The sequence below is a fragment of the Epinephelus moara genome, chromosome 16, assembly GCF_006386435.1.
Source record: "Epinephelus moara isolate mb chromosome 16, YSFRI_EMoa_1.0, whole genome shotgun sequence".
Taxonomy (NCBI): domain Eukaryota; kingdom Metazoa; phylum Chordata; class Actinopteri; order Perciformes; family Serranidae; genus Epinephelus; species Epinephelus moara.
In genome coordinates this window covers 36,732,793-36,760,235 of record NC_065521.1, presented here as the reverse complement: position 1 = coordinate 36,760,235, position 27,443 = coordinate 36,732,793, and the positions used below count along the sequence as shown (strand labels likewise).

Here is a 27,443-nt window from a genome sequence, read left to right as displayed (position 1 = left end):
TACAGATTTATGGCCCTGTCCTTGTCAGTGTGAGCGGCCCTTATCACATTGTTGTGCTTAGTGATACAGACAGCCATGATGTCCATAAATCAATAAGTAGAGACTCAGACTGGGAGCATCATCCCTGCTGCTACGTGAGCTAGCAAGGGTGCAGAGCTGGTTTGAAAGCCATGTGGAAAATGTGACTGACAAAGCCTGAATGTCTCTCTCAGTGTAAATGCATCAACGAGGCAGAGGAAGGGGAAGTTTCCTCAGAGTAGGCCGTGCTGTTTTGTCGAGCTGGGTCCTTCTCCTGGTCCATTAGCCTGACTGTGTCTGTCTGCTTCTTCCCCAGGGTTGTCAAAGAAGAGATTTCCGATGACAACGCCAAGCTGCCCTGCTTCAACGGGAGAGTGGTGTCCTGGGTAAGTGAGATGGATGGTGCACCCATGCTGCCCCTCTCTGCAGGCTGTGCAGCCTCAGCTCGAACCAAAGATATGCAGAGCACTCACGGATCATGTAAATGTAGCCGTGTAACGCCTCCACACAGCTTTTTAAACACTCTTCACCTTCATCTCACTGTTCAGCTCTATTATATAGGTGTGAGTGATTCCATTAGGTAGTAAACTTAGCGATTGCTGCAGAGCACAGTCGGAGGTGACTAAGTTTGATAGCTAAAACAAGAAATACCATAGCATATTGACTTCTGTAGCTTTATAGTGAGTTGTAATCATGGAAGATAAGCAGTGCTGGGAGCCCAAGTTTCCCTACGGGGACAATGAAGTATAATAAATCAAATCAATCTGTCATGTTAAAGGAGGATTTACATCTTAATCATTGCTCAGACACAGGCTAAAGCTCCAGCTTTAAATATTGATGGAGGACTAAAAGCAAGAATGTGTAAATTAGTTTGACAGGCTGCATGTTGAATCTACTCAGGTTTTTTTTTTTTTTAAGCAACCTAGTATAAGAATATCATGATTTATTGATCTTGGTGGGGAAATTCATTAGTTTGCCCCAGAGGGAGGTCAGAGGTCAGAGTCAGTGACACAGAGGTAGCTACAGAGTCGTTATTGACCATCTCTCTTAATATCACTTAAGCAGTGTCGATCGTAACAGCAGAGCTTGAAGCCTGCACTTAAATGTGGTCACACTCTACCACACTGTAACTCAACAACTAGTTTATGAATCATGCAAATATGCATCTTCATGAGTCATTCAAAAGTTGATTCACCAGAATTACTCCATACACACCAAACCAGTGATTCCAAATTTTCTTTAAAGCAGAACGCCCTTTCATAAAGAGTTTTGTTTTCATGCGACCGCCCTCTGACTGCAGGTGATTCTCAAAGATGTTAATGTTTTTATTAAAATGATTCAGGATTGTTGGTTACTGTTTATTAACACGCTCGCCAGTGGAAGTGAAAGTAAAAGCCAACCTCAGGTTCACTCTTGTTTGGCGTTTTGCCTCGCAGTATTTACATTTTTCCGATGCTGTGTTTCTTGGATGTTTGCTGGATGTTTGCTGCTCACGGTCTGGCACCTGGTGGCTACCTTTTTGTAAAGCTTAGACGTCACCTGAGAGCTATGGGGGTGCATGCCCATAAACGTCCTGAGCACAGAGAAAAAGAAAATACAGGCAGAGGGCAGAGTCTCTGCAGATAAATACACCGCCACACACTTCTAGTGGGTCAGAAGTGGATGTTGAGAGGGATAACTCCTCGAGTCTATACATAGTTTTTTTTTTTGTTTGTTTTTTTAGGAAAATCCTGCATAGTATATCTTTAAATAATGATAATAATAGCAATAAACCTTATTTATAAAGCACCTTTCATACAAGAAATGCACATGAAAGTAGGCAGAATGAACATAAAACAAAACTAACTACTAATCATGAAATCAAGATTTTAAAGAGCTGCAGCAGTGAAAGAAAGTTTCAGACCTGTATCAGGACATCAGAGCTAGTTAAAGGCTGAAGTGAACAGATACGTTTTTAGCTTTCTTTTGAAAATATTTAGCGAGCTAGCTTCGCTGATAGCGTGTTTCATAGCTTTGGGGTGTAAATGACAAAGGCTGCATCCTCAGTCTTCTCCCAGCTGTTTCTGGGAACCTCCAACAAACCAGCAGCAGATGATCGCAGTGTTCTTGGAGGCAAAAAGTTAACAAGGGAGTTAGCAATGTAGCTCGGTCCCAGCACATGTAGAGCTTTGTATACAGGGAGGAGGAGCTTAAAATCAATTCTAAATGTAAAATAAACAAATTAAGTACATTTTTACCATATGCCTTTGCACACAGTGCCCAGTATAAAACATTGTTAAATAACTTTATATCAGCAGACTGTAATGCAGTTGGTAGAAGTGTACTGTTCTAAGTGTATTTTTGCTGCTTCAGTGATATAGACCAGTACAAATCTTTACATAATTTGCCTCGTTATTACATAATTTTACATAATTTGCCTTCTGTTTTTTAAAACCACAGTAAAAAAAAAAAAAGAGGAAATGAACAAATCTTGGGATTAGGGCTGTGACGATATTGTAAGGTTGACTTATTGGTGCTTTTACAAAATATTTACACAAGGAGATTTTTGATAAATATTCATCAGTAATGTGGGTATAATGACAAAGTGGGTAAAGGCAAATAACAGAAGAGCTAGAACAGTTTGGTAAGTTCAGAGAATTACATCACTTTACTGTAACGGAGTCTTTAAAACCAGGAAAAAAACAACACTTACGATATTATGATATCCGAAATCTAAGACAGTATTCAGTCCCATATCATGGCATCAATAAAATATTTATATTATTCTCCACCCTTTTACCAGCACTTTATTAAACTTTATTATAACAATATTCCATTCAGCTTTATTATAACAGCACTTCATTTAACTCTATTTTTAACTTTGTAAAAGTACCTTGTTTAAAGGGATAGTACACCCAAAAATGAAAATTCAGCCATTATCTACTCACACATATGCCGAGGGAGGCTCAGGTGAAGTTTTAGAGTCCTCACATCCCTTGCGGAGATCCCAGGGGAGAGGAAGTAGCAACACAACTCCACCTAATGGAGGCTTACGGCGCCCCAGATTCAAACATCCAAAAACACGTAATTGAAACCACAAAATATCTCCATACTGCTCGTCCAATCCAAGTGTCCTGAAGTCCCGACATAAAAAGTTGTTTGGAAAAACGTCATTTGAACTCTGTTTTTAGCCTCACTGTAGCCTGCAGCTCTAACTGCCTCTCTGTGCACCGCACTCACGTGTGCGCGCTTGCACGTGAGACCAGCGAAAGCATGTGAACACACATGAAGGCAGTGCCCATGTCTCATGGTCTCACGCAAGCGCACACAGTTCAGCACACAGAGTTCAAATGACGTTTTTCCAAACAACTTTTTATGTCGGGGCTTCAGGACACTTGGATCGGACGAGCAGTATGGAGATATTTTGTGGTTTCAATTATGTGTTTTTGGACGTTTGAATCTGGGGCGCCGTAAGCCTCCATTAGGTGGAGTTGTGTTGCTACCTCCTCTCCCCTGGGATCTCCGCAAGGGATGTGAGGACTCTAAAACTTCACCTGAGCCTCCCTCGGCATATGTGTGAGNGAATGCGAGCGTGAATGGTTGTCTGTCTCTATGTGTCAGCCCTGTGATAGTCTGGCGACCTGTCGAGGGTGTACCCTGCCTCTCGCCCGATGTCAGCTGGGATAGGCTCCAGCCCCCCCGCGACCCTCAAGAGGATGAAGCGGTTAGAAGATGAATGAATGAATGAATGAAGTTCTTACTGTAAACAGACGAGAGAAACCTGAGATATATTCTATTGTTTATGAGAGATGGGAATCCACAATATGATATTATCACGATACTTCTGTCATGATACAATATTATTGGGATTTTAAATATGTCACGAAATACTTAGTATTGCGATAAAATATTATAGATTATAACCTTTTTTTAGCTATAAATTATGTCCCCAAAGGAGTCACTGGCTTCGTTTAAGTCTCTCCTGAAGACATACTTCTATCGGAAAGCATATCCTGACTTTATCCGAACTGTCTGTCTATTTTTATTGCTGTCTTATTGATTTTAATGCCTATTTATTATCTTGATTTTAGCTTTGGCCTTATTTTATCTTTTACTAGATGACATTTTATGGCAGTATTATTTGTGTTATTCTTCTTGTGTTTTAATCGTGTTTTGTTTTAGCACTTTGTAACTGAGTTTTGAAAGGTGCTATATAAATAAAGTTTATTATTATTAAGCCACTTTTTTGCAGCAGCAAAATATATCTAGTGGACTGAAAAAGCACTTGAATTGAAAGTTTAATTTGTATTTGTCATATTAATAGTTTATACAATTAAAAAAAATTGACGCTTGGCTCTGTATGACCATACGATTTTGCCACACAAGAATATTGCGATATTATGTCGTATCGATTTTTTTCCTCCGCCCCTACTGTTCATATGTCTGATTTGATTTTTGGGGTGGGGAATGTACACCATGTCAAGTATGTTGTGATGCACTGATCTGATCCACAGTATCAGTATCGGGGCTGATACTGTGAATACACAGAGACCACAACTGATTCACATTAAAAAGAGTTTCTTCATCAATGAAATTACAAAAATGTTGTTTCCACTATCACTATGCAGGAATTGTCAGCTACTATTTGCAAACAGTATTGCCAGCGAAAGTGAAAGCCAACTCTAGCTTTGTCTGCTTGGCGTTTCACCTCACTATATTTTTGTTTTTTGTTTTGGCGCTGTGTCCGTGAGTTTCGTAGCTTCCTCTTGGATGCTTGCTGCTCACGCTCTGGCACCTGATAGCTATGTTTTTATAAAGTTCCAACCTCACCTGCGCTCTGCGCCCAGAAACATGATGAACACAGCAAAAATAAGAAGAAAATAAGAAAATACAAGCAGAGGGCAGAGTGTCTGCAGATAAATACACAGGCACACACTTCTACCACATCATAAGAGAACATTGAGAGGAATTACTTTCCTATGAGTCAATACATTGTTTTTCTTTCAGGAAAATCCTGCATAGTTTACCTTTAAGTCACATCAGGCTGTCCACAACTCCACAGCAATCTCTGGCCTCATGTTGCCTTACATAAAATAATTAGCTCGCTCTGTACATTGTGCTTCACAGACTTTAAATAAGGGGAAGAGAGGGCCCTGCTATCGGATAAGGAATCAGGATCGGGGAGAAAAAGACAGAGGTATTTTTCTTTCACAAAGCTGTCAAACACTGAAAGAAAATATTTTTATGAAGCAGTTTTCCATGAAACTGGAGAATAAGGGACCAAAGCAGAGTCTGCTCATTCTTACAACAGAAAGCCAGTCAACACACACCAGACACAGGCAGAGGAGGTGATGGAAAATGCAAAACTGCTTTCAGTCTTTGAGATGAAGCACATAAAAAGTAGCCCACAGGGTTCATTTAAGAATCCAGCGACTCCTCGGTGACACCTGTGAATCCCAATGCTGGCATCAGAATGATCACGGTCCATACAGTTGTTATTCTTTCCACGGCTGCCGCCTTCAACTTTCATTATTCTGGCTCAGATGAAAGGAGAGCAGTCGTATCTGTGGGTCATTGTACATCGTCCTTTGTACTGACACTCAACTCAGTAAAAGCATGGCGGTCTTTTAAGTTTGTATGTCGTTTGCTGTTTCTCAAGTTGTTTGTGTGCAGCCACCAGTCATCTCCAGGCCTCTTTGCAGCATCTCATTTCATAGCCTTTTCCTCATGCGTACTTGTACACAAGATGTGTTTGTCTCTGGTGCCGGCATCACTGTGTGTTTATCTTTGAGTGTCGCAAAGTCTGTTGAGGTCTCTTTTGATCTTCTCCCTCCTCACTATGGGGCCTATATCATTCAACAGAATATTTATTATTGTTTGTGTTTCTCTCTGAGCTGAATATGTCTGGTCTAATCTTTCCTATGCTTCAACTTCTCTCTCTCAGTTGGTCCTGGCAGAAAGCGCCCACTCTGATGGAGGATCTCAGTGCACGGAGAGCCATCCAGAGCTGCCCCCTCCTCTCGAGAGAACAGGGGGCATCGGAGACTCGCGGCCCCCCTCCTTCCAGTAAGTAGGCTGATTACTGCCTGTCATATATGCACAATTTCACACACACACGGGCATGTAGGCAGGTGTATTCAAGCACACAGTCCTGTGCAGTGGGTGACCTTTTTATATCACAGCGTGCCATATGTGCTAATCAGAACGTGGAAAGCTCATCAGAGAGATTTGTCATCACAGGCTCGTATGGGAGGTGTAGGTGGTCCGTGAGCCTGTGTGTGAATACGGCATGAAGTATGTGCTGAAGCCTGAGTGCAGGAACATGCATGGGTGTGAGCATTTCTCCCACTTGTGTGTGTATGTTCCCTCCCGCCCACTCAACCGTGGAATAAGGCGTTAGTCCGCTCGTCGATGTAAACATGATGTGTACGCCGCCAGTGCTGCTGATTCTTGAAATAGCCTTCACAGCATAAACATCTTCAGGCAAATACTGGCACTCAGTGAGGCCCATTGTGTTCAGTCACTTAGAGCATTCATCCATATTCGGCTAATAAAGGCATATGTGGCTCTAAAAGCTCAGACATGGAGACCGTCTTGATGACTGTTACCTGAACAGACTTTGACTTCAAACTGGTAGATTAGAGAATATCACTGCACTTGCTAAGGAGAAGTCCCGAGCTAAATATAGCGAGAAGTGCCGGGGGCAGTGGGGGCGAGGGTTGTTGCCATTACAGCGCTAGAGCAATATGGCTGAGGCTCTATATTGAGAACATGCAATCTGTCATGTCTCAGTGTATCTCTTTATCCAGTGTTTGACATCTCAGCTCGCTTTTGCCCTCTATGGGCTGCCCCCTGCTGTTTGGCTGTCAGCTGTTCTGATGATTTTATTGTTCCTGGATAGCTTTCACTGGGACTACCGCCACCTTGTGGAGCCAAACGACAGTGTGCCGGCCCCCTTACCCCCACGTCATATCCCCCCGCCTCCTCCCTCCCACCCTCCCTCACTCTCCCTTTCTCTTCCCCTCTTTGAGTCAGACAGGCAGGCCTTTCTCTCAGAGAAACAGCGTGGTGAATTCCCTATAGCGAACCTCCTCTCTTTCTGAAATGAATCCAGTCTTCCACCCTTTACCTCTCTCTGTAAATAGCTAGAATATTATTACCACTTCATTTTCTCTTGTGCTTTATTCATGCATTTGATGTGTTTGTCGGCGTGAATGGCTCTATTTGATGAGCACACAGAATAGGTGTTTTGGGCAGAGAATGCACACAACTGATGTGCTTCTGCGTGGTAATCCGGATTAACGGACATTAAAAGCACCCATCTCCATTTCCCAAGAGGGAGGGGGTGGCGATTGGCAGCAGAGAGGGGGCAGCAGAGGAGGGGGGGTTGAAAGGGGGGGTGGCATTTGTTCACAGCTGCAGCCTAGCGCCTTGGATAATCTCCCCCCGGATCAGCAGACCTGCCGCCCGGCTGGTCAGCAGCCATCGACAGCCTAACAGACAGGCAGTTACCACCACATCAGTCATCACGCTGCTGAACGATCACTGCCATTAGAGATGCATCCAAACTATGCATCTACAGTGATATTTGCACACATGCGCTGACCTGTGCTGGTGCAGCCCGGCCCAGGTGCACCCATTAGCACCCTGTAGCAGAAGCGTGTAAGCATGCCTCATTGAGCACTTTATCCCGCTGAGTGAACACAGCAGACACAGCATCTTGTCTGCTCTTGTGTTTTTAATTTGCATTGATCATCCACACGCTGCCACTGAGGTGTGTGAGAACATTGCTTTTAAACCATCGCTGGACAATGTTCACGTTCTGTGCCTCTTTTGTTCCGTTGATGCACTATGAATATGACACTGTTTGTATACGTGCATCATCGCTTGAGCGTGCATGAACGCATGAATGCGCTCGCATGCAAGTACGATTATTTATGCAGGTGTAAAGTACATGTTGCACACATGCCTAAGTGTGTGTGACAGGCTGACAGGGTTGAGTTGAGTTCTCACCAGCTTCAGGTTTCCTTGGTGCCCGGTGGCTGTGTAGGTCCCTTAACCCCGGTGCCTGAGGCCACGGCGTCTCCAGCCCTCTGACAGAATAACAATCTGCCCTCATGAACCCCCAGACTCCTCCCCAGACCTCAAGTACACAGGCCAGCTTATTGCTCAGCCCACACCTGATCTACCACTTCTCGCTTTTTTATGCAATCTGTCATTCTCCGCTCTCTGTCTCTCTCCCAATCATGCTCCAGGCACCATCTGGGCTTTCAATAGGTCTCATTAATGCCAGCGTTGTCCAGAATGGCTCCCTCTCAGGGTATCTGGTCATTAATGACACTTAGTGAAAAACGCATCACATACCACACAACAATGAAACTGCTATTTTTGCCAGAGGGATTGAATTTGAAACAGAGTCATAATATGAGTTGCATATCCCCCTAAGGCTGAATGGCAGGCAAACAGATATTATAACAGACACAAGTATATTGTAGCAGGGGATTATGTTCAGGAGTGTTGGTCACAGGCTGGCGAGAGAATTAATTTGAAAGAGTTTCTGTGAGAGAGAGAGACAGAGGGAGTGTGTGTGTGTGTTTTGTACATCATTATGAATCTGACTGAAGTTTTCCGATGTGTGTATTGCAGTGCCAATGCGGTGAGCAGTCGAGATGGCCTGGACACCGAGACGGGAACAGAGTCTCTCCTGAGCCACCGCAGAGAGCGAGAGAGAGAGCGGGCACGGAGGAGAGCTCGAGAAACCGAGCGTGAGTATTATCAGCCAGGAACAGATGGATCCTAAAAATGCAATTATCCTGTCATTTCCAACTTATTACATTTCAGTGCCTCTTACTCAACACTTAACTTTTTCGCTCTGCACAAGTCACTCACCAGAAGAAGAAAAAAAAGTGGACAGACAGCAGACATGTATGAAAAGAGGCCCTCAGGGACCGCATGGTGTGTGTCGAACTGTAGCTATGTAAGACCGAGAAAGACATAGACATCCAAGTTCTTGGAAGAGCGAAGAAAGTAAGGAGTGAATAAGTTCACTGTATGTCAAATTCACTGTCTTCCCCGATGATTGTCCTTCTTGTGTTTCCTGTGTGCGGCTCAGGTTTATGGTCAGAGGCTGTTTTCCACTCAGTAGTCACACTCCAATCTTGTACGATGATTATACCCTGTCAGAAGACACCAGTGTTTTGTGAAATATCACAGGAGAGTCTCTTGCAGCCATTGTTGAGATATAAATGCGACCATCTACAGTCTACCTGAAGAAGAAAATGTCAGGATCTGTCTCTTAAAAGCCCTGGAGAGCCATTTGTAAGAGTGAACACATCTGTTTTATTATTTTGGCTTTTGATTGCAGCAATTTCTGTTAAAATCACTTTGGTAGGAGAGAGACAGCTTTCTTTCTGCTCCTTCAAAAGAGCTGCTCTCCTTTACAGGCTCTATGTTTTTAGTATGAGAGTCTGCCAGGCAAAGTCACATGACCACAGCAGAGGACAGGGTAGGGCCACGATATAGGAGTGGGCGATATATTGACTCTACTCAATGTATTGCGCAACTTGCTCCACATGGGATGATTGAAATGACTCTATTGCGGACAACAAGTATAAAATGTCATGGTTTTTTTAAGCCACTGGAACAAACACATCACACACACTCCCCTGCCCATCCAGACCACTCTCCTCTGAACGATAGTGTGTGAGGCAAGCCATGTGTGTTCGTACCTGCAGGGCTCCGGACAGCAACCATTTAGTCGTATTTTGCGACCATGGAGCACCAGTGCCACTTGCAAACCCTCACGTTTAACGGCATCACTTTAACAGTTTAGCTAACTGCTAGCATCTAACTGTTGACCCGATGCTTCAAGTTCACAACAAAAACATCAACATTTCTGGCCCGAGACGAAGAGGGTGCTGAAGAATAAAAGCAGAAGTGGTTCCGTTTTGTTTTATTATAACTATAATTTGTTTAACTTTATTATAACAGTACTTTATTTTACTCAGTTACATCAGTACTCTATTTAACTTTATTATAACAGCACTTAAATTAACTTTACAAGACCTGCAGTACTTTAACTTTATTATAACGGTACATTATTCACCTTTATTATAGTAGTACTTTATTTTTATTATAACAGTACGTTCTTAAAATTTATTATATTGATACTATATTTAACTTAATTACTTTAATTAAAAATTATTTATTTAACTTTACTATTGAAGTCTTTTATTTAATTTTAATAGAGAAGCACTTTAACATATTCTGAACAGTACTTCAGCTGTCTTATAACAGTACTTTATCTTTATTATAACAGTACCTTATTTAGCTTTATGATATCAATTCTATATATAACTAAATTATAACAGCACTTAATTTAACTTTATTATAACAGTACTTCATTTAACTTTAAAAGAGAAGTACTTAAACTTTATTGTAACAATACTTTATTTAACTTTATTATATAACAGTACTTAATTTAAATTTATTGTAAAAGTATTATAATTAACTTTGAACAGTTGTTTACATTATTATTAAAGTACTTTGGTTAACTTTATTAAAACAGTTCTCCGTTTTACTTTATTATTTAACTTTATTGTTTTTATTAAACAACAGTACTTTAACTTATATAAACTTTAAAATATATAACTACATTACTGAACTTCATTGTAACGGTTGTTATAACAATTCTAACCTACCTTCATTATAAGAGTATTCTAAGGTTATTATAACAGTACTTTATTTAACTGTATTGTAACAGTAGTTTAGTAGTCTACAGTAGTTAAGAGGAGATTTCAAAATATCGAGATGTATACTGTGTGTTGAGATACAACCTTAAAAATTTTGCAGTATTATTTATATGCCACATTGCCCAGTTCTGTAGTGATGATATTATAAGACTGATTAATCAGTGCTTTAACAAAGTATTTACACAATGACATTTTTGATTGGTCATCATCAGTAATGTGATTTGTAATGACTAAGTGGGAAGAGACAAATCATAGAGCAGTCTGCCAAGTTCAGGAAATGACATCACTTTACTGTAATGCAGCCTTTAAAACCAGGAAAACACAACATTTAGGATATTACGCCATCCAAAATTTAATCTGCCTACTCTCATACACTATCATATCATGAAATTGATATGATATCAATATATAATTAATATATTACCCAGCCCTTGAACAGGGCATAAAGAACACTGGTGCTGCAGGATAAGGTGTGTGTTCTGTTATCAGCATAATCATACCTGCGATATTTTGAGATATCCGCTTCATTCTATTCCTGCTCTCGCCACACAGACATTTTGGCAGAATTAATTGTTTTTATGGCAGGAAGTAACAAACCAGCAGCTTCTGATGCTCGCAGTCTGCTGGTGTATTTACTCCCAGCAAAGCCAGTTGTCTCTGTGTCTCTACTCCCAGTGTCCTCTCTTCACAGCAAGCCTGGCTCTTTGCATCCTGCACTCCAGGCTCATCATGCAATTAGTATCGCAGAGCGCAGCCTCAGGCTGTGGTTGTAGGAAGAGCTGTAATGGTCTCGCACACTGGAAACAGATTCAGCTTCATCCTGACAGAATAACTGCACAATCACATTCTTGGGCATCTTGTGACGGTGTGTTTGACTTGGCCCAAGACACATTGTTGGCCCTCACCACGTCAGATCTGCTGCCGCTAACCGCCAGCTGCACATCTGTTGTTTTGTGGCTGATGCGGAAATACCTCAAGCCTAATGAATTTTGCGTCTGTCCTCCATCCTCTTCTGTGTCGACTGACCTCAACGCATTCAGAATAGAGAATTACTGAAGGATCATATTTCATTTTCCTCTTCCTCTCTCTCTCACACACACACACTCTTGCTGCCTTTCCTTTCTCTGTTTCCTCGCCTGGCATCTCCCCGCCTGCTTGTTTGTTAGCTCTAATTAAGTGAGACCATAGGGGGCATTGGTGGGTCACTGTTGGTTTGCCAGCAGTTTCATGGCTCATAAATCTAGCGAGCAAGACCCCACATAATGTACTTCAATTTGGCTGCGTTGGCTCTGGGTCACAGTCACATGGCCTGGATGTAAAGAAGGAGCCGGTAGCCCCACCTTTTTTTTTTTACCTCTCTGCCTGCAGCATCAGCAGCAGCAGGAATTCCCCTGTCACCTTATACACACGCTTCAAGTGATTTTCTCTCAGCGTGAATGCTTTGCTGTTTAACAGTGATCGGTTAGCCGTGGTAAACATATCCCGTCTTATTTTCTGTGTGTGCTGTGGCGTTTTGAGAGTGAATGGATGAATAATGCAGCAGTTGAACATTTCAGGAGGCTGAACAGGTGTCGGACACAGTTATGGGATATGATCTGTTTCGATGCCGCCAGGTGCTCTGCAATCTTAACCTGCTGTAAGACAAGACTCTAATGTTCGGTTATGACATTGTAGCAGCGGATATTCAATACTCTTTAAAAAAAAAAAAAGAACATCACCATTACATTATTGCTGTTTAGTGCTGCTGGGATTTCAAGGTTGAGGTCAAAGACGACATTGCTAAGCCAAAGCACTTATGCTTGTATTAAAGTATTAACACAACGCATATAAACAGCTGGTAAACCGTCCTCCGTTATGAAAAGTATCTCAAGATTATTTTTTCTGTTGCGACCCTGCCAAAAAGAAGAGTTTTTGATAACCTGATGGCGTTGTCACCTGAGGCAAACATGAGACAGGACAGCACATCATTTCAAATCTCATATTATCTCCGTTTGGGAGATAACCATCATGTGATTGGTCAGAGGCAGATTAGCAGTCATTCTATAGTTGCGTGCCATGTGAGGGAGGGAGGAGGCAATACTTTCTCCTGACTCTCAGCTCAGTTCCTCTGTGCGTCGGATGAAGGCACACTGTCGGCTGCGGTGAGAGGGATTTGTTTGTGTTACGTCTGTTGGTGATGTTTGACATTTAAATACGTTATATGATACACGTCATTTCATATTGTGGTTAGTTTAATTTAATGCCGGTGGGGGTTTTTTTTCTATGATTCCAGTGTGATTATGGAAAGTTAAATAAGGGGGTTCTTATTTTGCAGTGAGGATAGAGGTTTATTGTTGCTTGTTTGGAGCTTTTATATGGTGATGTTGTGTATGTAATGTCAACCCACCAGTAGAGACATTTAAATTGTTTCACACTGAGTGCATTATAATTGATTTATTAGCTAATCCTTTAAAATGTCACAACTTCTGAAAAGGTCATGATGGCATTCTGTCCAAAGTTTCACATGTCTCGTCAAACAGTGACTCACTTCTTGTTTTCTGTCTTGCCGCTCCTCACAGAGTACCCTTATGCTTATTCCCTATTTTCACTGCCTCTGTTGTAGATAAGCTGTGAAGCCTGTCAGCAGCCAGCCGGTGGGCAGAGACCGTCTGAGGCTCAGGCTGGGCTTTTTTAGAGAGCAACTAGCACAGACGGAGCGCAGCACAAAGACACAATCTGGCCTGATGAACCTGCACTCTTGTTTTGTTTTTTGTGTTTCTCTCTGGCGTGGCAGTCTTCTGAGCGTGGGAGGAAATATGGTTGTGTGAATCCTGACAGCGGATGTCATGTCCCTCTGCTGATTGAGTGCTTATGTGCAGTAGCTCGGCTTTCATAGACGCACCCTCTGGGCGGAGCTAGCGATGGGAACTACCACATTGCTGGAATGTTTTGCTTGCTCTCGGCGAATGCGCTGGCTGCCACGCCCTCTTCGCCTTATGAGACCTTTCCAGCCAATCCGCTGTCACCCTGAGACAGCACCGCCTCACTGGCAATGTACGTATGGAGATGGACAGGGTGGTCATGCACTGCTGGGAATTCTAAAATGAATTTGTGTAGAGATTTCTAAATGATCTCAAGCAGCTGCATTCATTTATTTCAAAGTAATTGTTGATGCTTTATTCTCTTCACTCTCCTGTATTCTACTGTCTGACTGAAATCCAAGTTCTGCTTTCAGTTCATATTTTCAATAATGCTAAAATCTTCCACAGGTATCAGAGATGAAAGCTCCTCTGTTGTTTCTGTCACTCTCACTAACACTGACTCTCCTCCCCTCCTGGTTGCTCCCTCTTGTTCTGATCTGACCCACGGTGACCACCGTGGCTTCCCATCTGACTCACTGCTGCTCTGCTCCTTCTCTCTCCAGTCCCTCGTATCAACGGTCACTCCAAATCAGAGCGCACCGCGAGGGACTCAGCCATGGGTTACGACAGCGCCTCAGTAATGAGCAGCGAGCTGGAGTCCAGCTCATTTGTTGACAGCGAGGAAGACGAGGATGCTAGCAGGTAACGTACAGCCTCACATCTAAATGTCTTTCTGCTCCATCAGTAGCTTTTGTTTGTTTCAGAAACTATCTATTGTTCATAAAAAGTAGTTCTACAAAAAGAGAAGCACCTTAAAATTTCTTGAGACTCTCTGAGGTCTTCATTCATATGATATATTTTTGCATTGGCTGCGGCTATAGCTGCAACTATCAGTTATTTTCATTATCAGTTCATGGATTGTTTTTATTCATTAATCAAAAGATGACAGCAATTAGAGATAAATGCCTGTCTCAGTCTCCCAGAGTCCAGTGGGATGTATTCATGTTGCCAGTTTTACTTGCCAACAGTCCAAAACCCCTAAAAAATTCAATTTACAAAGACACAAAACACATAAAAAGCAGAAAACCCTCACAGCTGTGAAGCTGGAATCAGCAAATGTTTGGCATTTTTGCTTGATAAATTATTAAAATTACTTAATAGGTAGAACTTTATTTATCCCGAAGGAAATTCTTGTGCCAGAGAATGCTTCAGTTACAGTAACACTAAGTATAGTAACCACAATTTAACGTTCCAGTAACCAGAGCAACACGTTTGCATGTTCTCTCTTTGTCAGTGTGGGTTTTCTCTTGGTACTCCGGCTTCCTCCCACAGTCCAAAGACATGCAGGTTAATTGGTGACTCTAAATTTTCCACAAGGTGTGAATGTGAGTGTGAATGGTTGTCTGTCTCTATGTGTCAGCCCTGTGATAGTCTGGTGACCTGTCCAGGGCCTCTCACCCAATGTCAGCTGGGATAGGCTCCCAGGCCCCCCATGTGACCCTGAACAGAATAAGCAGTTACAGATAAAGGATGTATGGATATCTTAATTTAGAAAACATAATATCAAAGTCATCATCCCATACATCAGTCTACACCACAGGCATTCAAAAATATAATGTATTAAGTTAGAGTCAAAGCAACAAATCTTGAATACATGAACAGAAAATGGGTCTAAACACCTTTCTGAAGAGGCAAGGGAAAAAAGCAGGCCTGTTGTGTTCATAAGCAAATTTTTGCTTTTATGAATATGTGTGTGTCAAGGTGTAGAAAAGGCAACATTAAGCAACAGATGTTGTGGGGGACAGGTGAAACAGCACCACTAACTTCAGCTAAGATGTGATAAATTATTGTAATTGTTGTCGTGTAATGTGCTGTTGTATTTCAGTGCAAGTGTTTTCTTTTACCTCAAACATCTACACAGATGTTTACAGTGTAAACTAATTTATTTTAACATCTTCTTTGTCTCCTCTTTCTTCTTTTCCACCTCATTATTCCTCTCTGTTTCAGGCTCAGTAGCTCCACAGAACAGAGTTCTTCTTCGCAGCTGATGCGCAGACACAAGCGCCGCCGACGGAGGCACAAAGTGGCCAAAATAGATCGGGTGAGCATCTCTGAGACACGTCACCGCCTCTGGTGAAATTGAAATTGACATTAAGCAGGAGAAACAGATGAGAGGGCTGATTGGTATGGACTTTATGCCACTTTGATTATTTCTAAAGGTCTTTACTTATTTTATCTCCTTCCTGCCTTTCCAGTCTTCATCCTTCAGCAGTATCACCGACTCCACGATGAGCCTCAACATCATCACCGTCACGCTCAACATGGGTAAACCTGACATTTCATTTTGTTTATATACATTTGAATATAGATATTTAAGTTTTAATGTACACGCATCACTAATACTGTGTGTTCTGTGGTTTCCCCCTGACAGAGAAATACAACTTTTTAGGTATCAGTATTGTTGGTCAGAGTAACGACCGGGGAGACGGCGGCATTTACATCGGCTCTATCATGAAAGGAGGCGCTGTGGCTGCTGATGGAAGAATAGAACCAGGAGATATGCTCCTCCAGGTACTCAAGCATACTCCTCCACTTTTACAAAGTATCACTGAACATTCAGAGTTTTCATCATCATATATTTTTCGTGGTAAAATATGAATGAAACGCCTCTGCTGCTGCTGTTTGTACAGCGCAAAAGCTGAGGATGACGCATGTATTTCTATATGAGGTTTCGTGGCCTATACAAACCACAATGTTGCATTCACTTCCATTACGAGGCTCTTTTGTAAAAGTTGTAATTCTGCCTCTCCTTTTCCTTCCTGTTAATGCCTCTCTTTTGATGTCTGCGCGGCAGAGCGCTGCAACTACACCCTCCATAAAACACACGACGGCTGACTACAATTTGTCGTTGTGCCCCAACATTCACAATATATTATTTTGACTGTGTGTCTCATAAAAAGCAGCTTAGGATTTTCAGGCATTGGAAGGCCTAAGAGCACTGCGGAGATTAATGTGTGCGGTACAAGTGCATGAATATCTGAATCCTCTGCAGAGCTTCAAACTAATATTTCAGTCATGAAAACACACAGTGTATTTATGTAACGAGTTGTTCTCTGCCCGCCAGGTGAATGACGTAAACTTTGAGAACATGAGCAATGACGATGCCGTGAGGATCCTCAGAGAGATTGTATCCAAAACTGGGTAAGAACATACAGCTTGGTCGGACCAATGACTGAGCGCTGTGATCACATCGAGGGCATAACTTACTGTATGTAAGGTGTAATCTTACACTTAAGACTAAGGTGTTAATCAGATAGGGGGCTGTATTCAGAGGATTTAAAGAATTAAAGAAAAGCCTATTGAGGAAAATCATGGGTGTAAAATACGAGCCTATCCCTTCAGTTAATCCAGTGTTGCCAGAATCACATCTTCGTTGCTAGATTAAATGACTTCTCAAACCTCTTTTGTGACTAATGACTTTCCGATCAGCTACTTTCCTGCCTCCGTCTGGTGCTTACGGACACCCAGAGAGGCAAGGTGATTTTTTTTTTTCTGTGCGCAATTTTGGCCAAACCCTACTGAACCTACTGTACAGATGGCACAGGGGACATTGAAGAAGCTCCAAAGCAACAGGTCCTGACCGCTAAGGTGCAGAGACACTCCTCAAAACTTCAGGAAGGAATTTTACACAGACATTAAGTATCCCAGTCTGTCAGTGCTGTTGCTGCTTTCAAACACACAACTTTGTGCACAGCGTCTCTCTTAATGGGGACACACAGCCGCAGCAGACAACAGCTCTGCTCTGCTCTCTGCTATGTTCACATTTTAGAGACTATAATTGATATTGTCCTCATTAATGATGTATTATTTCATCCACCCACAGTCCATCAGCTTTATATCTGAATATTGTATCAGAGCCACAGTGATCATTGTGTAAACCTGGCATGTTGGCTGGTATTGGAAATTGGCGATAGGCTGATCAGTGTTTTATGGTGATGTTGCACCGGTAACATGCAAGAAAGCATGAATCAGTCTTTTTTTTTCTGTCTTGCTCGCTCACATTACTGTGAAAATTTCTCCAGCCTGACAGACCCAGTGACTGACAGACCAAAGAATTGTAATAATAAATAGCATTTATGACAGTGATGAGATTTTGGGGTTTTTTTTACATTAAACACATTAAACTTAAACTCACCCAATCGTTGTCATTTTACCTTACTGTTCATTTTGAACTCACATCAGTGTGTTTACTTGTAAAGAGTACTTACATGTCAGTCACACAAACACACACACACACACACATATAAAGATATATATATATATATATATATATATATATATATATATATATAAAACGTGTATTTCCATTGCAAGTTCTGTCTTAAATTTCATATAAGGTGGTATTACAAAGGTCTCAAAAAGTCTTGAATCTAACTTGGTTCTATCTGTAGACATCCTGTCACTCTCTGGCAGTGGATGTTTGTAGGTAGTTAAGTGATAAGGTAAAACTTGTTATGCTGCATTTGGTTGAACTCTCAATGCCCTTTTTATCTTGCACTAAATGCTGTTTTTGCACCACTTTTAGACTCTCAAAACTGCTTAGTTAAGCCTAAAAGTTTATCTCCTACGTAGGAGGTAACATCCTGTATGTAAGAGATATGTAATATCTTGTACATAGGAGATAATATCTAGGACGTTGGAGATGAACTTATGTCATGGCCAAGATTGCCCGCAAAAAAAAAAAAAAAAAGAAATCACCTTTCCTGTCAGGGCTTTGTACCTGCTAGTTATAGGAATTTAAAGTGAGTTTTTACAGTACATACAACACTGTGTCAATCATCAGCTCAGAGATCAAATCAGTGTCTTTTTCAATGGAGAGCACTTGACTCAAGTCAGTAAATGACACCACACAATAATTTGTGTATTCATACTGTAGAGTATTGGTATGTTGTGTAGACCTGATATTTGTAGACAGTAATCTGCAGTATTATTTGGCTCAGGCAAACTTGCCCCTGTGTGTCTTTCAGAGATCTCTATTCAAACTGATGTTCTATTTGCTTCTCTTCCAGTCCTATTAGTCTTACTGTTGCCAAATGTTGGGACCCATCTCCACGAAGCTACTTCACCATCCCTCGTGGTAAGACACACACTAATGCTTCAATTTCAATTCAGTTTCATTTATAAAGCCCAATATCACAAATAACAGTTTGCCTCAGAGGGCTTCACAGCATGCAGCATGCCTTCAGCGTCCATGGACCTTCACAGCAGATAAGGAAAAAACTCCCCCCAAAAAAACCTTTAATGGAGAAAAAAGCATGTTAACTGTCTGACCGCTGAAACTGGAAAATATTTAACCTGTACCTTTATCAGAGTTGCCTTATTTGTTTTGTTTGTTCAGCTGAGCCGGTGAGACCCATCGACCCAGCAGCCTGGATTTCACACACCACCGCTCTGACAGGACCTTACCCTCACTATGGTAAAAGCAACCAGTCACCACCTCCACCACACTCCATGAAGCATCCATACTGCGGTGATTATTTCAACCTCACAACATTTAAACATTGAAAAAGTTCCTCCTGTCAACATTTTCTCTCTTCTCTCCCATTGCAGAGTTCGACGACTTGCCTCTATCGGCAAGTAAAACAGACATGGCGACCATCGTCAAGGTGATGCAGCTGCCTGACTCTGGCCTAGAGATTCGAGACAGGATGTGGTTGAAGATCACCATCGCCAACGCTGTCATTGGTGGGAGCTGCGTGGGCACACACAGAACTAAAAGCAGAACTTTATCTCATGTAGACCAAGATTTTGAGTTTTTAAGACAGTAATTTACTGTCTGTAAATACACAATCCTGTGTTGTATGCACACTGCTCTGAACAGTGGTGCTGTCCGTGAGGAATGAGGCCTCAGTACCTCTTTAAAACACAGAAATTAATGTTTAATTGCCATTTCTAAGGAGCACAGAGTTAAATTATAAATGTGTAATTTAAAGCCGCCATTCTGAAGATGATTAAATCTGTAATCAGACACTTGCTCGTTTCAAATCCATCCAGTCTTTTCCATGAGGCAGTTATTGTTCCCTAATACAAGTAGCATTTGTTTTGCAGCTCAGCAAGTTTTTAGTTTGTTTCTTGAACCACAAAATCGACGTCTGAGGCCTTTAAAGTATCATGCATTATTTTGGCTTTAACTACACCAATTTTATTGTGGTTTTTGCAACATTTTGCTGCTTGTCTGCACATACCCAGTGTAGCTGTTGTGCATATAGCATCTGTTCAACACATTAGAGCAGGGGCCTTCATGTCTGTGTGTGTTTGTCGCTGTGTCAGGTGCTGACGTGGTGGACTGGCTTTACTCCAGAGTAGAAGGATTCAAGGACCGACGGGATGCGAGGAAGTATGCTAGCAGTCTGCTGAAACATGGTTACCTGAGACACACCGTCAACAAGATCACCTTCTCCGAGCAGTGCTACTACACCTTCGGGGACCTCTGCCAAAGTACAGCCACCTCTCTTGGTGTATCAGTGATGCAGCTCCATGTGTACAGCTTTTTTAATGAATAGGAGGGTTGTACTAAATCTTTCCCTCTCTGGTTCTGTTTTCTCTCCAACAAGACATGGCATCACTCAATTTGAATGAGGGATCCAGCGGCGGAGGCTCTGAGCAGGACACTCTGGCACCGCTCCCTCCCACCAGCAACCCCTGGCCCCTGGGCGGGCAGCCATTCCCCTACCCTCCCTTTCCCTCCGCACCCCCCAGCTTCCCGCCAGGATACTCAGACCCATGCCACAGTTTCCACAGTGGGAGCGCCGGCAGCCAGCACAGCGAGGGTGAGCAATGAAAAGGGAGGGTAAAAAGGGGCCTTTGAGATTTCCATCAGGCTTTCATTAATTAATGTGATAATTTGACTCAACATGCAACATGGCATTATCCCTAATCTAAATATTCCTGACATATGACGTCAGTGTTAGCAAGTGTCTGACTCATGCTAATGCTAGCTTTCCTGCCTCTCTCAGGCAGGAAGTTGACACTGGATTGCATTTTTATTAATCAAATATGTGTATTCTAAAACGCGTCCTGTATTGTCAAGGTCAATCATGAGCATCTTGAGTCATGCAGCGGACAGCTCTGCAGTACTGGGTGTGTACACGAAAAAAAAAAACCTGATCAACCATGTGATTGCAAATCGCCAGCTTGACATGATCAACACCGAGTCCATCCTTCTCCATCGAATGATCTTTTGTTTTCATGTTGAATCAGAGCGTGATCTTTGTGTTGCTTCTGCATGGTTTTTGATATCTGCATCGAGGGAGAGTGGAGAACAGGGGGTGTGTGTACACATAAGTGGGTGGCTGTGATAGTGTGGCTGTAGTTTACATTTTAAACCAGGCAGTCCAGACAGATAATGGTAAGTTACATGTTACCATCTATCAGTCTGAGTTTCATTGTTTTGAGTGATTCATCCAGACATCGTCATGTCTTGCTTTCCGCCGGTTGTCACTCTTTCAGTTGGTTTATCTGTAACCTTTGAAACGTGGAGGGACAGAGATGACAAGGATAAGACATGCGATGTGTTTTACACAAATTAAATTTGTAGTTGTGTTTCTTCAGGGACTTCCAAATAGGGATGGGAATTGATTATCATGCATGGAGTCGAGCCTGCGACCGCTGCCTCTGTATATGGGGCGCCGGCACTATCCACTACGCTACCGACGCCCCAAGGTCATTGAAAACATGTACATTTTAAGATTCGTCTTAAAAGTGTCAGTGGAGGGGGAGCATTAAATTGCGAGCAGAAGGCTATACCAAAGCTTTGGAGCAGCTACCACAAAGGCACGATCTCTCTTACCCACCAGTCTCGATCGTGAGACAGTTATTTAAGACATTAAGCTAGTTAGTTAAAGACATTGTTAGGAGGGTCTGAGAGGTCGAGAGTTCGAGTAGGGGCAGTTCAGCCAATATCCAAGTACCGCTCCAATACCATTGCATTAAAAAAAATACCTGAAAAAATGAACAGCTGTATGCTACTAACACTGTGTGGATGCGATATGAATTATATCCTTGTATTGTGGCATGGTGAACAAATACATACAGAGACTGAACGCCATAGAAATTTCCTGTATCTGATATTTTCCTAATGCTACACTATTTACCAGAAATCAATCAAATCTTCGCCACTCTAAAACAGTACCTGCCAGTGCTATATCGTCAGCAACTAAACTTGCTTAAGTTTCTTGAAGACGATTCACCTCTCATCCAAGATGCTGTGAGAACTGAAGAACCCTCTTGAATGAGAGGTGATACGTCTTCGGGACACTCAAGCAAGTCCAGTTGCCGACGATATAGCACTGAAAATTACCGTAATCTGGACGACTGAATATTTTGCTAAGTAGTTGCCAAGATATGTTTTTGGGCATTTTGCCTTTAATTGATAGGACAGCCAAGTGTGAAGGGGGGAGGGGGGGGGGGGGGGTGACATGCAGCAAAGGGCCACAGGCTGGACTCAAACCCGGGCCGCTGCGGCAACAACCATGTACATGGGGCGCCTGCTCTATCCACTAAGCCACCGACGTCCCAAACTACTGTAAAGTTTATGATAAATTATATGGTATTGGATCAGTGTATAGACCCGTATACTTGCAGATATTCGACCCAGCACTTAGGGGATATCAGAGGTGTTACTGATACTGATGTCGGTATTGAAACAAATCTAGTTTCCATCCTTGCTTGAAATGATCATTTTACAGTCATTACAAGAGCAGCATTGTTTTCTTTTGTCATGAAATGAAGCCACACTTTGGACCGTACGTCTCCACCATGACTCTTTCTTGTTGCAAGCTTTCAGCAGTGTAGACACATGAGTTTGACATTTTGCAATTCCCCCCTGTTTGAAAAACAGGCCGGCATTGATATAAGTAATTGATAAGCTCAAACGCATATGATTCTGATGGATCAGACAATTTGAAACCGGCTCTCAATTCCCATCCCTACTTCCAAACAAGTGTTCATGAGTAATTACGTGTCTGCCTGCTTATTTGAGTGCATGTAAGTTTTGCATTTTTGAGGAGCAGTTTCTCCATGACTTGATTAGATTATTTTTAGTCAGAAGACAAGGACAATAGCAACAACAGCCATGGGTGTAATACTAGTTATGACCATATGGGACAGATGCATAGTAGTGTAGGGTACAATAGGTAGAGCGTGAAGGGCTGGGCTGGGAGGTGTGTGTAATTCTGTTGTTCCCTCTGTTTCTGCTGGGCAACGGTAGACTGAAGGAGGAGGTAGTCCCAGGACACTGGGGGAACCGGTAAGCCTGCTAACCCCCCTCTCCTCCTCTGCTGCTCTCTGTCTTTTTGCCCTCACCGTTCCTCCTCTTCATCTTATTCTATCCCTTTCTCCTCCTGTGCTCAACATTCTCCACGTCATTCTGTGGCTTTAAGGGTTTTTTTGTTGTTTTTTGTTGTCCCCTCCGTCCCATACGTCCTTTCCGTGTGTATCCTGTGTGTGACTCTCCCAACAGTCCATTCTCCCTCTCTGCACCTCTGGGCATGCATTGGTTCTGTGCTGGGAGGTGCATGATGCAGGATGATCACTCCGAGGCTTGTGCTATCATTCTCGCTGATAGGGGGCGATCATGCACCACTTTACCCAGTACTGTTGGGCTCATTGCGGAAGGGGAGGCGTGGAATGTGTGATTTTGCAGCAGCGTGGTACACCTCTATCAGTATGACGCCACCAGTGCGCAGTAAGACACTAACCTACTTTTAAAACCAAACTGAGCATGTGAATGTGAGAGGTTTCTAACACAGATCTGCTGTGTTATCATGTGCTGCGTGGTAGTGTCTTCCTGATGCAGGTGTATCATGTTTGCACCTATAATCTGTGAATGTTTCGGTGTTTGTATGAGTATCAGATGATAGTAAATGCTGCAGGTGGAATTTTGGGGAAGAGATCTTTGAGATAATCATGTTTGCCCTTGACTGCTGACTCTTGGTAGATTGTATTAAGATATCTTGTCACACCTTAAACAAAGTGCTTTTTTTTACTGTGTTCTGTGTAAAAGGAGACTTAATGACATGTCATGTGATGTGTAGTGTCTGTTGCAGCTCATGAAGGCTTCAGTAAACATTAATATACAGTGTTTTGTTTAATGTGTGACCCTCTGTCAAAATCAGCTGTAGCTGCTGAGTTGGAGCTGCTGACTGTTATTATAGTTAAGTGTGCTCGTACTGTCGAAGGCCGAGCTAAGATGTCTGTTTTATTCCTCCACAGGAAGCCGAAGCAGTGGATCCAACCCCAGCGCAGGCAAAGGTAGACGCTCCTCCCCACAGGAGAAGGGTCAAAGGTCAACATGCAGCGAATCAGAGCCCCGCGTCCGTGGAGGGAGGCGCGGCGACAGGTCCGCCAGCCAAATGAGCCATCACAGCCACGCCGTCTCCAGTCACAGTCACGCCCGATCAAGTCTCAGTCACAGCCAGTCACACAGGAGTCACCCCCACTCACAGAACAGCCACCCCTCCTTCACCTACAGCCACGCCCCCTTCACCCAGCCAGGGCCGGGCTCGTGCGCCCACAGCGAGCAAAGCCATGCCTCCTCCTACGGCCCCCCAGGCTTGCCTCCCCCTTATTGTCTGGCCCGTCTGGCCCCCAAGACCTCAGTCAGCAGCAGCACGCCCCCCGGAGCCCCTCCTGGGAGAGAGTTAGCGGCCGTTCCTCCTGAGCTCACCGCCAGTCGCCAGTCCTTCCAGCACGCTATGGGCAATCCCTGTGAGTTCTTTGTTGACATCATGTGACAGGACAGTGCCTTCAGAACTCATCGAGCACAAAACAGTTCTCTTCGACCCCCTTCTCTCTGCCCTCTCAATCTTTTGCCTCTGACCAAGTTCAGAATGTAGACACTGACTGACCCTCTCCCTACCTACCTACCCCCCGCCCTCCCCGCTATCTGTCTATCCCTCTGATGTCCGAGCAAAGGAATACAGGCAGCAAGAGCACAACAGGAGGGCGGCCTCTCTCTCACACACACAAGCACGGGTCCTCTGTGGCTGAAAACCCTCTTTTGTATTGACGTGACGTGTACAGTTTGTGAAACGTGAGTGGTATTCGATGTGGTGATTCTTTAAAGCTGCCACGCAGACATTCTCGGGAGTGTGTACTCTACCTAGGATATTTTCTGTTCTGCAAGACCTTTAAGCTGGCTGGGCCTGGATCTCAATCCCCCAGACCCAGGCCAACACCTACAGCCTGCACTTAGGAGCATTTCTCTGGGCCTAGAACTTGGAATTGATCTCATGACTCATATCTGTTTGTACAGATACAATTCAGCACGTTACAGAAAACCTCTGGCCCCGTTTCCTTTACACTGTGGCATCGCCACCGGCTTATTTAAGCTCTTACCTGCCAACTACTAAAAACGCTAACCTTGATCAGTTCACAATCCGTGGATGTTTTCTTCATAAGGGAGGCCCCGTAGCCAGCCATTAGTTTAACTAGGCTGCATATTGCATGACTGTCTCAACTGCTTTAAAGAAAAGAAATTTTATTAATACATTTTGTTTAAAGTATTACCATTGTTGGGGGGGTGGGGTTACCTCTTGCCAATGTTCGAAAGGAAGAATCCGTACACTGGATGATTTTTGTGATGTTATTTATGTGATCATGTTGCATTGATGGTGTCATACTTTGTCTACTAAGGCTGACTGACAGACAATCAGACATCACCCTTTGTGAATCAGTGGCCAGTTTCCACTGTCCTAGCTGTGCTTTGTCGAATGTATCATTATTCCTGTCGGTGATTAAACCCTGACATTCATGACACTTTGGTTTAAACACATTTAAGTGAGCAAGTCAACTTACAAACAGGATTGCAAACAGTGGACGCCCGCCACAGCCGTGAAAGCAAACTCAAAGTGTTGACAGGAGATTTGCTGAGAGCGTCATGGTCGTCTCCTTCGTAGCGAGTGTGCGCTTCGATAAAAAGTCAGTGCGTTAAAAGCCAAAGCCTCACGCTGTGTGGTGGATATTTCTTTACAATGTAGAAGCTGCCTGTGATCTCTCTGTGGATCATCTGGCACTTCTCATTTTGCGACTTCAAAGTGACTTCAAGGGGAATCCTGGCCTTCAGATTCTGATCTCCTTGCAAAACAATGGCAAACCCCTGTTGTATCTACCTAAAATATGGTTACAAGAGGGAAGTAACACACAGACACTTGTTTTATGAGCACTTTTCCATTTTGTCTCTCCCTCCCTTTAGTATGAAACACTGTTTGCAATCAAAGCTTTCTCTTTAATTTTGTTTCTTTACGAAAGAAGAATAAATTGTACATAGAAATTTATTATATATATGAATAAAAAATATATATGTTCAAAACTCTGTCTGCATTTTCCATGATAATCACCTGTAGTGTTTTATTAAGGAAAATTCTTCACTATAAAATTCACTTCTTTTTTTTTCTTTTCTTCTTTTCTTCTTCTTCTTTTTCTTTTTTTTCAGAAGACCACTAGAGGGAGACAGTCAATGTGTGATTCACTCCCACTTACCCAGTTTAGTTTTAAACTTTAATATTTACAATGTATTTTCTGTGGTAATAATTGCCAGTTTGAATTAGGCACAAGCAATTTAAATGTTTTCTTGACGCAATAAAGTCGGTTTCTGAAAGTGGTCATTAAGCAGACATGCACAAAAAAGTACAGATGAACTGTCACTGAATGTGTCACCTTTGCATCACTCGGGTGACACTTAACAGTTAACACCTCTGAGTGGAACTTCCGAGCACTTGCACTGCGTGTACTTTCCCAGTGGGCTGACATTAGACTCAAAGGGCTCAAATGCACAGACCCCTTTCAGCTTGACCCAACAACCACAGGCAGCTGTTTGAAGATATATTGTTTGAATGTTACGCCACACACTCCCCCACATGAAAGCATATAGGACGTTTGTCAGGAAGGAAGTGATGTCAGAGCTTTATAATAACGCCCTCGCTTGAGGAGGCAGATTAAAGTACCCTGCTAAAGAAGCAGAAGAGCACTGTGAGCTGTGTTCTTCTGCATGATAGTCATCTAAACGTGTAGTTCAAGATTCACTTTACGCACAGCTGACATAGTTGCAGTTTGACTCTCTGAAGCCTACATGCAAATACACACACTCACACACACTCATTTACCAGCAAAATGAATGTGATCACTGCTCTGCTTACCGAGCATCTCAAAAGTATTTCCCGGGTCAGTATGTTAATTGAGCTCCTGGGTTTTACTGTGCTTCATAGCTGAATTTAGGAGGGAGGTTGAAGGGTAAGCGTGGGGGGTGTTTCTTGGCCAAGGAGGCGTAGGTGGGTGAGGTGCTGACTTTATGACATCACAGCCTAAGCCAACGTGTGTGACCTTAGAGTAGGCGAACCATCGTAGGCTGAGAGTGATGCATTAGAATGTCAAAGGTGAAATCTCTCAAATGTCATTCGCGTGTCATATGATCATACGCACTATTCGCATGACGCAGCAGGCAGACCTTGAGGCGCTGAGTGTTTTTCTTGAGTCAGAGGATAAAATACTCCATTGTCAGATAACCCTGATGAGAGGTACTGTCGCATGCAGTCACCTGCCATCTCATCATTAGTCAGCAAATTTTCCGTTCTCCAAAAGACTAAGCACTTACTGTAAGGAAACACCACTTCCCTTTTCAAAGGAAATAAATGCCATGAACTTGTTTTGGGGAATGGACACGCTACAAATCATCCAAGTCAAGCTGCTCAGTAACTGGATAAGCTTTTGAAAACCCCACTTTCATTTTGGTACAGTGAAGTATTCATTCTGCACTTTTTGTTTCAGTTTCCTTCTCTACATGCTGTTGTTGTTGTTG

The 27,443-nt window shown here is 42.8% G+C and overlaps 1 protein-coding gene across 5 annotated transcripts in view; it reads left to right on the top strand.

Annotated features, from left to right (window-relative positions):
- The window catches only part of dvl1a (dishevelled segment polarity protein 1a), a 31,273-nt gene extending 5,010 nt beyond the window's left edge, over positions 1-26,263 (top strand). Inside the window, exons 2-17 of one of the 5 annotated variants that reach the window (XR_007571270.1) lie at positions 335-404; positions 5,942-6,063; positions 8,644-8,762; positions 14,152-14,290; positions 15,596-15,689; positions 15,844-15,913; positions 16,020-16,159; positions 16,713-16,789; positions 18,658-18,725; positions 18,987-19,118; positions 19,199-19,333; positions 19,919-20,086; positions 20,203-20,418; positions 20,679-20,728; positions 22,857-22,895; positions 23,861-23,996. Coding sequence is in view for 4 of the 5 variants with exons in the window: in XM_050065212.1 (XP_049921169.1) it covers positions 335-404; positions 5,942-6,063; positions 8,644-8,762; positions 14,152-14,290; positions 15,596-15,689; positions 15,844-15,913; positions 16,020-16,159; positions 16,713-16,789; positions 18,658-18,725; positions 18,987-19,118; positions 19,199-19,333; positions 19,919-20,086; positions 20,203-20,418; positions 23,861-24,381 (2,071 nt within the window). In the remaining variant the exon portion in view is untranslated. Of the gene's footprint in view, positions 1-334; positions 405-5,941; positions 6,064-8,643; positions 8,763-14,151; positions 14,291-15,595; positions 15,690-15,843; positions 15,914-16,019; positions 16,160-16,712; positions 16,790-18,657; positions 18,726-18,986; positions 19,119-19,198; positions 19,334-19,918; positions 20,087-20,202; positions 20,419-20,678; positions 20,729-22,856; positions 22,896-23,860 lie in introns of all 5 variants that reach the window. The other 4 variants (XM_050065215.1, XM_050065214.1, XM_050065213.1 and 1 more) reach the window with 4 other exon arrangements.
- Positions 26,264-27,443: the final 1,180 nt, after the last annotated feature.